General features: G+C 38.0%; 7 protein-coding genes across 7 annotated transcripts; 3 read left to right on the top strand and 4 right to left on the bottom strand.

Moving 5' to 3' along the window:
- Positions 1-1,253: 1,253 nt before the first annotated feature.
- ARC18 (Arc18p) lies at positions 1,254-1,784 on the top strand (the record flags this gene model as incomplete). The annotated part of the gene is made up of 1 exon (XM_043193418.1): positions 1,254-1,784. One exon carries the CDS (start codon positions 1,254-1,256, stop codon positions 1,782-1,784), a length of 531 nt encoding a protein of 176 aa, XP_043047427.1.
- A 1,662-nt stretch (positions 1,785-3,446) lies between these two features.
- On the bottom strand, positions 3,447-4,712 carry FAD2 (Fad2p; the record flags this gene model as incomplete). Its single annotated transcript, XM_043193417.1, has 1 exon — positions 3,447-4,712. One exon carries the CDS (start codon positions 4,710-4,712, stop codon positions 3,447-3,449), a length of 1,266 nt encoding a protein of 421 aa, XP_043047426.1.
- A 2,359-nt stretch (positions 4,713-7,071) lies between these two features.
- Positions 7,072-7,983, top strand: YHM2 (Yhm2p; the record flags this gene model as incomplete). Its single annotated transcript, XM_043193416.1, has 1 exon — positions 7,072-7,983. The coding sequence occupies one exon, from the start codon at positions 7,072-7,074 to the stop codon at positions 7,981-7,983; it is 912 nt and encodes a 303-aa protein (XP_043047425.1).
- Positions 7,984-8,081: 98 nt separating this feature from the next.
- On the bottom strand, positions 8,082-9,662 carry SLY41 (Sly41p; the record flags this gene model as incomplete). The annotated part of the gene is made up of 1 exon (XM_043193415.1): positions 8,082-9,662. One exon carries the CDS (start codon positions 9,660-9,662, stop codon positions 8,082-8,084), a length of 1,581 nt encoding a protein of 526 aa, XP_043047424.1.
- Positions 9,663-10,260: 598 nt separating this feature from the next.
- On the top strand, positions 10,261-12,222 carry NHX1 (bifunctional K:H/Na:H antiporter; the record flags this gene model as incomplete). Its single annotated transcript, XM_043193414.1, has 1 exon — positions 10,261-12,222. The coding sequence occupies one exon, from the start codon at positions 10,261-10,263 to the stop codon at positions 12,220-12,222; it is 1,962 nt and encodes a 653-aa protein (XP_043047423.1).
- Positions 12,223-12,250: 28 nt separating this feature from the next.
- On the bottom strand, positions 12,251-14,089 carry KQ657_002659 (uncharacterized protein; the record flags this gene model as incomplete). Its single annotated transcript, XM_043193413.1, has 1 exon — positions 12,251-14,089. The coding sequence occupies one exon, from the start codon at positions 14,087-14,089 to the stop codon at positions 12,251-12,253; it is 1,839 nt and encodes a 612-aa protein (XP_043047422.1).
- Positions 14,090-14,388: 299 nt separating this feature from the next.
- Positions 14,389-15,514, bottom strand: KQ657_002658 (mitochondrial 37S ribosomal protein PET123; the record flags this gene model as incomplete). Its single annotated transcript, XM_043193412.1, has 2 exons — positions 14,389-15,281; positions 15,511-15,514. The coding sequence occupies 2 exons, from the start codon at positions 15,512-15,514 to the stop codon at positions 14,389-14,391; spliced, it is 897 nt and encodes a 298-aa protein (XP_043047421.1).
- Positions 15,515-15,521: the final 7 nt, after the last annotated feature.

Below are 15,521 nucleotides of genomic sequence, written 5' to 3'. Positions count from 1 at the left end.
TCTATTGACACCAAGAAAATAAGACCACCGACCGAAGTTTAGTGGAGTGGAGTGTGAGCAGAACAGAACACTAAACAGCCAATGAATGTGTGGACGCTGGAAAGTCCCCTTCAAAGCTCAATACTTAAATGTATCAAGTAAGTCGAGGCTATAATAAGCAAATGGTCAACTTGCTAATTGTAGAAGAATTAGAGAGTCTTGGATTAGAACGACTGGCTAGTTTTACTCTGGCCGCCTATGTTTTTTTTCTTCCTACCACACCAACCGATTTGTCACACCTCCATACTAGGCGGTGGGAGACGTAAGGGGTCGTCGCAATGAGTAGTGCAAGGCTAAGGTAATGTCTACAACTTGACACGAATATTCTACTGTGCTATGCTGCTCTATGGAATGCGGTAATACGATGCTATGTCTGATCTACTACTATACATATGGTGCTATACATATGGTGCTCTACAGCCTGCGCTATACAGCCTGCGCTCTGCCATTGAATTACTATTGTTACTATTAATAATTTCCACCTCTATTGTGTTTTCTATTGCATTGCGGTTCTTAATTCGTGCCTCATAGTGCAGTCTCGTACTCAAGTAGTCGTAGTCTTAACTCCGCCGAAAACATACACATTAATATCTCCACAATTACATCATCATCGAGTAATTGTATAATCATCATAACTATCTCATTCAAATGGTGAGTTACCACAGTAGCAACTTTTGTATTGCGACTGTTGCAAGCCCGCTCCGAATTCCGGCTCTTTCACTGCTTGTTTAGGAAACCCCATTTAGGCTACCTGAAAATTTCAAGTTTAAGTCCCATCAAGTTTTATGTTACCGTTCATATTACTTAATGCAGGCATTGATCTTGGAGCAATTGTAATTTGGTTTGAGCTCAACCATAGATTGTAGTGAGATCTGGCCCTTTCATGTTTTTCAAGACAAAATCACTAACTTGTTTGAAAAGTATTCCCTAGCTGTTTTTCATCAAAATAAACTTGGAAGACATAAACAGAGGTAAATTTATTTATCGTTGCTTCTATTACAGTCACACTATTCTTGATTAAACCCGTAGTTATCTGTATATACCTCAGCCTCCTCTACTTCATTGTACGCCTAATTGCGACATTCTAGGGTGTGCAGAGCATAAATGGCGACATTTGTTGATTTTGATGTTGTCGCACTCACTCCTAAAATACGGCCAAGTGGTGGTGGTTCGTTGCTGATACCTACCTACTAGAGCATCATAACATACCAATTATGCCAGCATACCATTCTACATTTCTTGGAGAAGACACCAACGAACGAGTGGTGGGGAATTTGTGTCTTTTGCCCTTCCATACAAAGTTTAGAGGCCCAGTTTACCCTCCAACGCAAGACTATGATATCATTGACGAGACCTTGGATTTATTCCGTGCCAATTCCTTCTTTAAGAACTTTGAAATAAAGGGTAATGCCGATAGAGTGTTGATCTATGGGATTCTCTTTGTTAGTGAATGTGTAAGCAAATTGAATCTGTCAACCAATTTCCGAGAAGCTCAAAGGCAGCTTTCCAATTTGGCTTTGGATGGTTTCAAGTTACCTGGAGATATCGGATTCCCATTGAATAACTTGTATTTGCCGCCTCTGACCAAAAACGACTATGAGTTGTTGAGGACTTATTTACAGCAGTTTAGACAAGAGACTGCTGATCGTTTGTTAAAGAGAATCTATGCAGATGACACCAACGGTGGTCCTTCAAAATATTGGTTAGCATTCACAAAGAGAAGGTTTATGAACAAGAGCTTGTGATTATATATATACATTTGATTCATATATAAATGGCACACCCAGTCTGACTTTACGCTTGTAGATTTGATATTGTTCGCCATAGATCTGACCTAGAAAGTACTCTTCAAAGGGTATTCTTATCAGAAAGAACCAAAAGAGTGTTATGGCCACAACAAACAGCATAACCCAATTATGCAAAGTTAATTCTATTCCCTGTGCAAATAACCAAAACCCAAGATACACTGGATGCCTCACTGCAGAATATACTCCATGAGTAACCAACTTCCTATTCCTCCCTTGTGCTGATGCTGATGCTGTTGACGTATCGGTATCAATGATATGACTAAACGATTCACCACATTGAATCATACCCACGTACCTTATCCCAAGCCCACATACTATTAAGAATAAACCAAAGACGGAGTGTGGGTTCCACGTTCTAATGACTCCCCCCCATAGAAGAGAGTGCTCCAAAAGACTTATTAGCTGCATCACTAGAAACTGTAGGTTCCCGACGTTTCCATACAAGAGAAAGCTTTTGGAATGAACTTTACTCGACTGATAGACGGCTGTTACGTTGAACTCCATCATAAAGTACATCACCACAGACTGGATGTACACGTGAATAGGACACACGCCATGACGATAAGCATCTACTACATTGAGTCCAGTAACACCGCCTAAAGACGCAGAAGTAATGAAGATTTCCAAGAGAGAATTGTTCAGTGGATCATACATGAATAACTGACATGGTGATAATGTTTAATGCAGTCTAAATTAAGATCTGAAAAATAAACCACACAATATGTATAGAACAGTTTAGTATCGCATAGCATTGCATAGCATCGAAAAGTATACTACCGCATATCATTGTTTCATGCCAGAGTCACATAGAATACTATATGATCCACTGAAGGTGTCTCTACTCAAGGTGCTGTTGAAATCGTTCTTTCTTGGAGTCCTTCTACTGCTTAACCTATGGCATCTCCTATCTGGAGCCTCTAATTGGTGGCTTCATATGTATTTTGTTCAAATCGGAGTCTTCCATGCATTAGAGTTTGTTTCTGCCGTTCTATGGAACCCTACTCAAGTAGATGATGACTCCTTCATACTTGAAGATTCAGATCTTTGGATAGTGTATGGTGGAACACTCATAGAGTACTTTTTACGTGATAGATACTTGAATTGGTGGAAATTACCTTTCATGATTTGTCCTCCTATAATAGGACTAATCTTTGGAGTTATAGGCCAAACTACTAGAACATTGGCCATGTACACCGCTAGACAATCCTTCAGTCATTATATTCAAACTGAAAAAGGTGCTCATCACACCTTGATAACTAATGGCATCTACAGTATCTTGAGACATCCTTCCTACTTTGGATACTTTTGGTGGTTTGTAGGCACAGAAATCGTTGCGGGGAACCCCTTGGTGTTGATAGTTGGGATCTATAAGTTATGGGACTTCTTCAATCGCCGCATAGTATATGAAGAAGATTTGTTGATCCTGTTTTTTGGGGTAAACTACATTGATTATCGGGAAAGAACATGGGTCGGTATTCCTTTCATCGAATAAATACTGCCAAAAATGTTATCGGTATATCGTTGATTTATTTTCCGTATGTATGTATATATGTATAAGTTCTAAGGGTCAATCTAATGATGAACATGCATAATATTTCTTTAATCCTTAGTGTTCTTGGTTCCCATTCCCAAGTTGTTGGTGTTTCTATACATCAACAATCCGTTGTCACCATCAACATATTGGCACCATCTGCCAGATTTCCACAAACTGACCCACATGTTTTCGTCAGAGTGCATGTAGTGGGTACCCATAACCTTCTTGATAGCTTCAGAAGCCTCTCTAGCATTGTAGAAGGGAATACGAGAGCAATAATGGTGCAAGACATGGGTTTCAATAATGTCATGGAAAAGGTATTCACCAACGAAACCAAATTCACGATCAATGGTAGCAGCTGCACCTCTAGCAAAGTTCCATTCTTTAGCGTCATAATGAGCCATTTCAGGTCCGGTATGTTGCAAAAAGGTAATAAATACCAACCAATGATTGGTGAAAATGTAAGGTAAAAACCAGTTAACAAACAAGTTGAATCCACCAAAATATTGATACCAGTTGTATAAAACAAACAATTGAATGGCAATACCCAAGTCAGAAAGAACAATGTACCAGTAGTCTCTGGTTTCAAAGATAGGTGCAGTGGGGTTAAAATGAGAGTGGCTCCAGAACCCGTAGCCTTGACCAGCAGTTACGTTGGTCCACAAATACATGATCCATCCACCCAATTGTTGAGTTAACAAGTCCATCAAGGTATACAAAGGAGCATCTCCAGCAATTTCTTCCAAACGAGAGGCATGGCGGGCTTTCAAGAACTTTTCCTTAGTCTTGGGAACGAAAACCATATCTCTGGTTATGTGACCTGTGGCCTTGTGATGCTTACCATGAGAATACTTCCAAGAAAAGTAAGGAACCAACAAGTAAGAATGCAATATCCAGCCAACGGTATCATTGACCAATCCGTAATCAGAAAAGGCTTGATGGCCACATTCATGAGCAAGAACCCAAATACCCGTCAGGATCAAACCTTGGATATAGGTGTAAACCCCCCAGGCGGCAAATCTTAAATAAACAGAAGGTAATAAAGGAATAAATGTATTACCAATGTAGCCAACGGTAACCAACAGGAGAATATCTCTAAACACATAATAGAAAGAAGTAGTTAATCTTCTTTCATAGCAATGCGTTGGAATAGCCAGTAAGATATCTTTAATAGAATAATCTGGAGCCTTGAACTCATTACCATAAGTATCTAACGCAACCAAGTTAGAGGATTGAGTCTTTAAAGTGGCAATGTTGCCTCTTTTTTGGATAGTGGTACCTTCCAGTGCGTTCCCAGTAAGGGATCCAGAAGTTGAAAGACCAGTAGACATATTTGGGCTAGATGACTAACGACTAATGACAAAAAAAAAGAGACGCTTGACAACCAACGGCGGGCTTTCAAATCCCTTATAAAGGGATTCCTGCTCCCATCAGGATTTGACTACGGTTATATATCTTACCACCAATCAATAGTGTTAATTAGTACCACGAATGAATGCAAACGCATTTTCGTGCGACAAAACCGATTTACAGTTTATACCTGAAAGCCGAACAAACAATAATAATACTGTAACCAAATAAAAAAAAAAAATAAAGCAAAAAAAGAAAAGAAAGAACCAGACTGTGGTTGATGTGCAAACCGAATCACTTTCTCCTAGCGGTATATGAAATAGCAATGGTCCCAGTATCAAAGCTGCCGATTTATTAGATAAAAGTGGTTCTCGGAGATAGGAAAGGGAGTTTTTTTTTGCGAACAATCGACCCGTAAGAAAACCGTTTCGTCGTAGTATTGATTTGCTCTTCCACCACCCGATCAAGTTGGACTCTTAATCGAGTGGTGTAGACCATACTTTGGCTGTCGCAGATATCATGTGGAGTGGTTAAGGGGTTGGTGGAAAAGTTAGCCCACGAATACCGAGGGTGAAATGGCATGGCATGGTAAGTTAAAGTATAATAGGGATAAACTGCAGATCGGCTCATCTCAAGTCGGTAAGAATAAAGTAAAATTTTATGTGCACGAGTGAAAAAATAAAACAACAATGTATTTATTAATATTCTTCTTCTTATTATTATTATTAATAATAAGAAAAAATATTGTTGGTAATAACCCACTGACTAACTCAACAATTATACAAACAACTGTGTGGTGCCATTACGAAATAGTTGTCCCCTGTAGTTTGGTCGTCTGAAAGGATTCATATTTTTAAAGTCGACTGAATTTATTCGCAGTAAACCTCAGTACGGTATTTTAGAATGCGATCCGATACGATATATACGATGAGATGAAGAATGCAATTTACTGAAACGGTTCAATAGAAAGAGGCAAAATCACAAATAGGAAAGGTTTAATCCCTTGCACTTCATGATACGTTTTGTCCTTTGCCAAACAGGCAAAAAAAAGAAAATCATCAATAGCGTATGGCTCACTATGCGTTTCCCTCGGTGCTACCCTCGGAAGGCCCGTCCCATCGCCAAGCTCTAGTGTATCAAAAAATTCCTGTCCGCTTTACGTTGGGTCTGTTATAAAGTACAAGCTATATGCTTTCCTGTTTATTGGTTCTGGAGAAATTGTTGAGCAAAATCCACGAATTCAACGAGTATTATTGGTTCCTTTGGAATTTTGTTCCGCGTAGAGCTTTCAAATCGAGTCCTAGTAAACCTGCCTTCTTTTTGTCCCCTTGCCAAGATACATCAAATGGTCTGAATTTAACAAACCAAACGCCCCTAATCTGCCAATTCACCCCTTTATTTATAATCAACTCATTTGCTGCATATCTCTAGAAACCAATTGACATGTGCAGAGTAGGGCTTGCCATAACAAACGGCTAAGAATCTCATTTAACTGTAGATAAGTAAAGCTGTAGAAAGCTGGCCAAAACCGAGTAATCTGATTAAAGTCGAAGAAGCTGGTTAAAGTTGAATAAACTGATATAAGCTATAGTCCAGTGCTAGGTTACTTAAGGGCCAGAGGCTATTGTGTCACCCTACTACGATAATACTGTTGCATTAGTAGTTACCACATGAAAAATCGGCCAGCGTTCGTTATCATATGCCAATACACGCCGGTGCTACCATAGCTAATTTGTTCACCCGAGCTGTCGGAATGCATATATCTATGTAGGGTAATTGTGGGATATTTTGCAGCCTTTGTAAGAAGACTTGTTAAACAAACATCCGAAACAGGCTCTGATATATCTTCATATGTAAGTTACAAGGTTTGATAGTCGTAGACATCGTAACAGTTGTAGTAACCAGTACTGCAATCCCCCCTCTCCCCCGGCACACGTGACTACAGGCCATCAACTAACATACTCCAGGTTTGTGTAATTTCTCGGCGCCCTCTTCGCAGAACAGAGGTGCTAGGTGTTGAGGAAACCTCACACTTACCTCTATTACAACATAGGCACAACATCTAACTCGATCCTTCCGTAAACGTTTGTAAAACACCATCACAAACAATGCAAAGGGCAAGCTTGCGGGGAGTACTGCTACTTTTTAACTTAGGTTTTGTTAACATTAACATTAAACATTAACACTGTTTCCATTAGTTCCCTTGTCCCGGTACTGCATATAAGCGCCGGTTCAGGATTCTATTTTTTTTCTTCACTTATCTTGATCTCAAAACTATATACATATGAACCTTCAGTCGTACTCATCTGATACCCCAAATTACAAGGACTAACCAAGATCATGAGTGAGGTAGCTAAGATTGAAAAGAAGCCAATCAACTTCAGCAACATCCTCTTGGGTGCAGGGTTGAATCTTGCTGAAGTTACCACATTGGGACAACCATTAGAAGTTGTTAAGACTACTATGGCAGCTAATCGTAATCTTGGGATTCTTGGAGCCACTAAGGTTGTTTGGTCTCGTGGAGGAGTTAGTGGATTTTACCAGGGGCTAATTCCCTGGGCTTGGATTGAAGCATCCACCAAAGGGGCGGTACTTTTATTTGTGTCAGCTGAAGCTGAGTATAGATTAAAGACTTTAGGTATGAGTAACTTTGTTAGTGGTATGGGAGGTGGTGTTGCAGGTGGGTTGGCTCAAGCTTACTTAACCATGGGGTTCTGTACTTGTATGAAGACAGTTGAGATCACCAGATCCAAACAAGCACATGTCCCAGGAGCCGTGCAACAAACCTCCTTCCAAGTGTTTAGAGAAATCTTTAGAAAGGAAGGTATTAGAGGGATCAATAAAGGAGTCAATGCTGTTGCCATAAGACAAATGACCAATTGGGGTTCAAGATTTGGGTTCAGTAGATTGGCTGAAGAAGGTATTAGAAAATTATCTGGTAAAGTTAATGGTGAAAGTTTAAATGCTTGGGAAAAGATCTTGGGTAGTGTTGTTGGTGGTGGATTAAGTGCTTGGAATCAACCTATTGAAGTCATTAGAGTTGAAATGCAATCCAAAACCAATGATCCAAATAGACCTAAAAACTTAACTGTGGGATCTGCTTTTAAGTATATTTATCTGAATAATGGTGTTAAAGGCTTATACCGAGGTGTTACTCCAAGAATTGGTTTGGGTGTTTGGCAAACAGTTTTCATGGTAGCATTTGGTGATATTTTCAAGAAAATGTTGAATGCCAATGGATCAGGTCATTAAATATAATATAGATTAATTTATTCATATTAAGCGAGAGTGTGGGTATATATACGAAGTATATCTAAGTATACCTAAGTACTAATGGAGCTATGTATGTTTCAGTGGACCGCTCCCCATCTATCATAGCTATATAAGCCAATCAAGGTTATCACCAACCCCCAAGTTTGGGAACGAGAAAAGTTTTTCAGTTCCACCACAAAGGCCACCAAGATAATAAAGATTCTCTTAAGAATATTGGCAATGGAATAATTGATTGGAGAAATAGAACCCAAGATTTGAAATGCCAATAGCGATTGCATGAAATGACTAAATCCATTCACAAGAACCAACAGGGTAATGTAACTATCCACCTGAGATAAACTGAATTTATCATTCTTCAATTCACTTATTAAATACACTGGGAAAGTGAAGATGAATCCAATCATGGAACAATAGAAAAGTATGGTTAACTTATCAACTTTTTTCTGAGTTATATCTTGAGATTTCATGGGGATATCACCAATCTTGGTGCCATTTTTATTGGCATCAACCGTTAATCTTGTCTTAGCAAAGATATTCTGACTAACAAAAATAAGCATTGATATGAATGCATAGATTAACCCCTTTAAATAAGAATCTTCTTGTTGCATGACTTTTTTGGGTTTATAACAAGTAATCATAATTCCTATGATTAAGGGCACCAAAGTAATATATGTGGTAGTGCGGAACTTGCGTTTGTAAAGCACCAGATAGATTGCAATAGTAACTATGGGAGAAAGAGTCTTGATGATTTGAACCATAGACACGGGGATTATACTGGTTGCCTTATGAGAAGTAATGTGACCTATGAATTGGAACATCCCCATGGGTAGAGTGGTTGAAATAATCAATTTCGTCGGAGTGAAAAACTGTTGCAAGTTGCCTATTTGATCGAAGTTTGGGATGGATCCTTTAGGGAAGATTCTAGTAGCTGATTGCGGGATGAAGAAGAGGACTTGCAAAAGACACACACAAAAGATCCCATTCAAAAGAAATTGCATTTGAGTCAAAGTAATTGGGTATTTATAGTTGGAAAGAATCATCTTGGTGGAATTGGATGAAACAATAGAAAACAAGTACCAATTGGTACACAAGAACACAATTTTTTTATCTATTGGAGGAATAATACGAGTCAATTTTGACCTCCAAGAAGCCAATGATGAAGAACGTGAATGGTCATAATGATGAAGTAGCCCGTTTTTACTCTTTTGGGCCTTGGATAACGATTCCAATTGTTCATTCAATTGAAGGGCCAGTAGGGGTAAATCAGGAGTAGACGCACTGGATAACGGAGGCGTGGGAGGATACAGTGGATAATTGAACTGGAAATGAGATCCACTATTAATATTGTTATTGTTTCCACGCGGTGATGAAGGATTGGTTGTCTCTGGTGAGCCAGATAAGCTTTGAGGAGGAAACTTTGGTGTATGAGCGCTCAATGGTGTTCCATTATGACTATGACCTTCCATTTGAGGGAACCGATTGCCACCATTATTATTATTATTATTGTAATTATTATGTTGTAAGTTACTTAAATTGTTACTACTGAAGTTCGGATTAACTTGTGAACTTCTATAGAACTTATCTTGGAGTTGTTGCTGAGCATATTTAGGAATATACTTTGAAGATGTTAAGTCTTCGGACGATGTATACCTACTCATATTAGACTTTCCTTCTAGACCTGTACTAGACCTGACACTTTTAGATTAGACCTGACACACTTCTATGCTATCTGAGTACAGATGCCCTTATCCCTGACTTTATAAGTGTACTGAGATTTACACCTTTGTTCTATTTTTGAAGGGCATCATCACTTTATTATTCTTGATTTTGAATGAATATTCGTTGGGCCCTGTATATAAACGGGGACTTCACGTACCCCTAATTCTAGGAACACAAAAGCAAGCCGTGGGAAAAAAGAAACATACAGAGCCACGTGATGTGACATCTAGATCGATCTGGGTCGAACATAACCCACTATACGGTATTGATGTATTATTGAAGCTGAACCACTACCTTGTCGTACACGTACGACGTATAGCATAGTTTCTGTGCTACTACAGTAGACTAGACTGCACTACTGCAGCCGTACACCTATTCACTGTACCAATTTGCACTGTGCCTCCTCATTACGTCAGCGTTTATGTAATCACGCCTTTTGGTAACCATACAAGTACAAACATAGCGGTAAGGACACATATCAACTGTTTATGCTTACATTACTTACCATACAACAGTTGATTATAGATCAAACATACTATGGGTAGTCTTCTATTGTATGCGGGCAAATACCTTGCCAAACGAGCAATTCTATCGGTAGTCAAAGGGTCTGGGGAATCGGATATGGAAGATGATTCACCCGAACTCAGTCCACCAGACGATCAATTGGATGAAACCAATCCAGTGACTGAAGAAATCTTTAGTAGTTGGGCGTTATTCATACTTTTGTTCCTTTTAGGGTCTGCATTATATACTTCTTATTTCCTTCAACAACGAAGAATAAAAGCTGTCCATGAAACAGTGCTATCAATCTTCTATGGAATGGTGGTTGGTCTTATTATAAGAGTATCACCTGGTCATTATATTCAAGATACCGTCAAATTCAATTCATCTTATTTCTTTAATATCTTGTTACCTCCCATCATTCTAAATAGTGGATATGAACTACATCAAGCCAATTTCTTTAGGAATATAGGCACTATATTAACGTTTGCAATCCCCGGCACATTAATTAGTTCGTTTGTGGTGGGGGTTATCTTATATATATGGACAGCTCTTGGGTTAGATGGAGTTAAGTTGGAATTTGTTGATGCCATTGCCGTGGGGGCTACTCTTTCTGCTACGGATCCGGTGACTATTTTATCGATCTTCAATGCTTATAAAGTAGACCCCAAATTATATACCATTATCTTTGGAGAATCCCTACTCAATGATGCGATCTCCATTGTTATGTTTGAAACATCCCAGAAATTCCATGGTCATCCGGTTCATTTCCTGTCTTTATTTGAAGGTTTAGGTTTATTTTTAATGACATTCACCATCTCAACAATTATTGGATTAATGATTGGAATCTTGGTGGCTTTGGTTTTGAAACATAGCCATTTAAGAAGATACCCTCAAATTGAAACATGCTTGGTATTATTATTTGCTTATGAATCTTATTTCTTTTCCAACGGTGCTCATATGTCAGGAATTGTATCACTTTTATTCTGTGGAATTACTTTGAAACATTACGCTTATTATAATATGCTGAGAAGGACTCAAATCGCTACTAAATATATCTTTCAATTGCTTGCACAGTTATCAGAGAATTTTATCTTTATTTATTTGGGTCTTTCATTATTCACAGAAGTTGAATTGGTGTTTAAACCTTTGCTTATCATTGTTACCTTCATCTCCATTTGTGTGGCCAGATGGTCGGCAGTGTTCCCTCTTTCAAGACTTTTAAATTTCATTTATCGGGCAAGATTCAAGGAATACACAAATAGATCAGCTTATCATTCCGGTGGATTAAGTTATCAAGTAGTTCCTGATGAAATTAGTCATTCTTATCAAGTAATGATCTTTTGGGCCGGATTAAGAGGTGCAGTCGGTGTAGCTTTGGCTATGGGACTTCAAGCGGAAGCTAAATGGACTCTTTTGGCCAATGTGCTTGTGGTAGTCGTTCTTACTGTGATTTTGTTTGGTGGAACAACCGCTTCAATGTTGGAAATCTTGGGTATTAAAACTGGGTGTGTGGATGAAAGAGCAGAATCAGATGATGAATTTGAAATAGAAACTCTGAATCAAAGATTAACTCTTTCAGGTCAAGATGGATTCAATGTCAATATGATGTCCAATAGACCATTCAAAAAGTCAACAGCATCTAACACCAATGCTTCAAATGTTTCTCTTGCTCTGAGAACTTCACTGCAACATTATTTCAATGATGACGAAGTTCACAACGGCTCTTCACCTTCGCTCCATAATAATAAATCCATTGATAATTTAGTTGGTGATGACGATGATGAATTGGTGGCTCAACATGAAGTAGATGATTTGATTTCTGGTCCTACTTCACCCACCGCCAATTTGGGTCAACTGGATTCTACAAATGGCTTATTGGGTTCCTTCCTCAGTGGAGAAGAACATGCAAAATGGTTTACTAGATTTGATGAGGAAGTATTAAAACCAGTATTATTGGATACCTTACCTCAGGCACAGAACAAAGGTAACTCTTAATATTAATAGTTAGTAATAGAAATAATCTTTATAATTCTGTTAATATTTTGTTGTCTTGTGTTGTTTGTTCAGCAATAGCAACATCTATAACATGCTTTGCTAACTTATAGGTCCTCAAGTTTAAAATTAAATCGTCCAATTTGAAATTGAACTTGATGCACATTTGATAAAACTCCATTATGGCCAAATCATGTAATACAGCAATCAATTGTTTGGGATCTCTTCTGGTCATTGTTCCTCGGGGCAAATAAACTGAATGGGGAATATAATCTGTATAGTTTGAACACACTCTAATTGGTTTCTCCAACAACTTAAAAACATCACTGACTTGAATATCAGTCACCACTCCCAATAAATCTTCGGAGATGGAATGTGTACATAAATGGGAGATACTAATTATTGAATTTCCAAAGGTAACTGGGTCCAATACTCGAGATTCACAGTCACGTTTCAATGTAATTCGAAAGAAAACTCCAAACCAACTGGAAAGAAAATCATCATTAAATTGATTATACCTGCTCATAAGACGAGTTTTAAATGAATTCATTTTAGCTCGATATGCCTTGGGTAAATGTGATATCACCAGATTCAGAAGGGGGACAGAAACATAATGATTGAAAACATCTTGTATTTTCTTAGCAAATATAACCAGGTTTTCCGATTGTAAATTGATGACATGGGAGTTTGTAGTTTGGGGGTAAATTCGTAAATCATTGGTGATTGGAGTCGATGAACTGGGTGGAGACGATGAACTATGAATACTTGAATTACCAAAAATGTCTGTAAACAGAGTATCATTATTATTCACATTAGTTGTAGAATTATCTTGTTCTTGGGTTATTTTCTTTAATGCTCTAAGATCTGTATCTGTACGAAAATTAATTCTGGTGGTTGTATCTCTGATTATGGTAGCACATTCAATAAGGAATTGTAAGCATAAATATCCATCAGTAGTTTTAGCCTTATAGATTGATTTTCTTAACTTAATGGCTTCTTTATCATCTGATGAAGTGGAAATATATGCCAATTCTTGGAACGCAGTAACTCTACTCAATTGGTTAATAAACCCACCGTTGGTATTTCTTAATCCCGATAATAAAGTTGAAATTGGATCTTTGGAATAGGTGCTAATAAGTTTCTTACCGTCAAGACATCCAATGCTGGCATAAACATTATACAAATGATTAACAATTTCCCACAGGAGAAGGATATTGAATGTCAAAAAGATGGTTTGGAAATATAATGACCAGGTAACCCCCAATGGTGGAACGGATTGATAATCCAATCCCAAAACAAATAATGTAACCCAATTCATCTTGTATAAAGTTGATCTGGAGATCATGTATATTATGGGAAGAGTTATACCAGTAGAAACCACTGTTAAAGCCAACGATTGGGAGAAAACCAACCCCAAATGTTTGGATATCAGTTTGTCCACTGAAACTTTGTACACCCCAAATTGGAAGGTTAGCTTATTTCTCTGGTATACCAAATGATGTAAAGCGTATCCTATGCCGGTACAGATGCACACAAACCAATAATAGACATAAGAATCATTAACTGCTGGTTTTTGTTCGTAAAACATAGGAATCATATAGAATTGACCTCTCAAATCCTTCAATTGAGTTAAATAAACACTACCAATAAGTATACTGGATGCAACATATGCCATGGATACATAGCCAAACCTCTTACTTAAGCATGTGTGGTAGATCTGCAACGCAAGAGTCTTATGCTCAGTGTACAACACAGTAGAATGATGATCTCGATTGATCTTCACGACAAAGAGGGCTATAAATATAATAGGGCCTTTAATAACGGTATAGATTAAGTCCCACCATAACGATGTCCTAAAGGGTAAGGCCATGCCTATAGACAAAAGAATGGCTACTATGAGGTTAAGCTGGAAGAGGAACCTCAACCGTTTGGCCAATACCTTTGCAAAGAATACTTCATACGGCATTTCTCGTATTGATACCGACGACATACAGAAGAAATGAAGTCAGAAGAAGAAGCAGTAGAGTAGTAGCAATTGTTTGTTGATGGTTTAGGCAGTGAAATTTTTAGATGCTCGCGACTGCATATTATATATACACTATAAGTTTATACTGTCTGTATTTGGCTGTACTTTACACTGTGTATTACTATTTACATGATTACAGAATATTAAATCTTCTCATTAAGATTCACTTGAGCTTGTTGCTTCAATGTTTGAGTGGTTCCGTCCAAGGTATCCTTAACCACTTCCAAACCCGGTTGGCCCTTAATTTCTCCGAAAACTTCATCAAATATTATACTCTCAGTGGTATTGGCTTGAGCGTAGGCAAAGGAATAACCAGAAAGCTTGTTGTCAATGTTCATCATATTCCGTTCAAACTTGGACACATTGACTTCAAAAGCTTCCTTAATAGCTTGCTCCAATTCTTCTTCAGTAGTGATGAACCCATTAGCTGAATGATATAACTCCAATAATTCGGTGGCTCTCTTTTCAGCAACTTCCAATTGTTTGGACTTTCTATTCAAAATTCTTTGCTCATCAACAAGGGCTTGCTGTTCTGGACTTCTCTCTTGCATCATACGACCGTTAATAAAACTGGAAACTGTTGGTAAAGTCAATTTATAGGCTTCAGATTCTTCATGAGCAATTTCCGAAACTCGTTCGTTTTCTTTATGAGCAACTAATTCCTTTAATTTATCAATCTTCTCCAATCTTTTAAACTCCTTTAAATAAGCTTCTCTTAAATGTTCTCTACGAATCTCATCTCTTTTCAATTGCCATATTTCATTCTCACTTAATTTGCTTTCATCTATGTCTTGAGGAACCTTGCTGTCGATGTATTTCTTTATTCTTTCTTCAACTGACATCACAGGTAAATCCTTAGGTTTACGATAAAATGTGAAACCTTTCTTCTCAGGTAAGGGTACATTGTCAGCATAACCTTGTTCGAGGTTCTTCTCTTGAGCTAACTCAAAATGCGTCTTGGGCTTCACAGGATGATGTTTGAACACTGGACGCACCTTGGGTAACAACCCGGACTTACCCCCGAATCTAATGGTTCCTTTTCCCATACTTGTTGTGGAGATAATGAATGTTTATTGGTATACTTTGGCTTCATTAGTATGAAAAAAAATTTCACTCCAACTTTCGCACCACCCAGTTTTGTATAATAAAAACTAGTATAACCTTATTGGTAGCGCGGGATAGAATGTACTACTTCATTTACTCAATGGTTTCTCCCATATTTTAACATTTATCATGCTACTATACCCATATCCTGTATTTTGAACCCATGTTTCTG

The sequence above is a fragment of the Scheffersomyces spartinae genome (assembly GCF_019049425.1).
Source record: "Scheffersomyces spartinae strain ARV_011 chromosome Unknown scaffold_22, whole genome shotgun sequence".
Lineage (NCBI taxonomy): Eukaryota > Fungi > Ascomycota > Pichiomycetes > Serinales > Debaryomycetaceae > Lizanozyma > Lizanozyma spartinae.
This window is presented reverse-complemented; position numbering and strand designations above follow the sequence as displayed.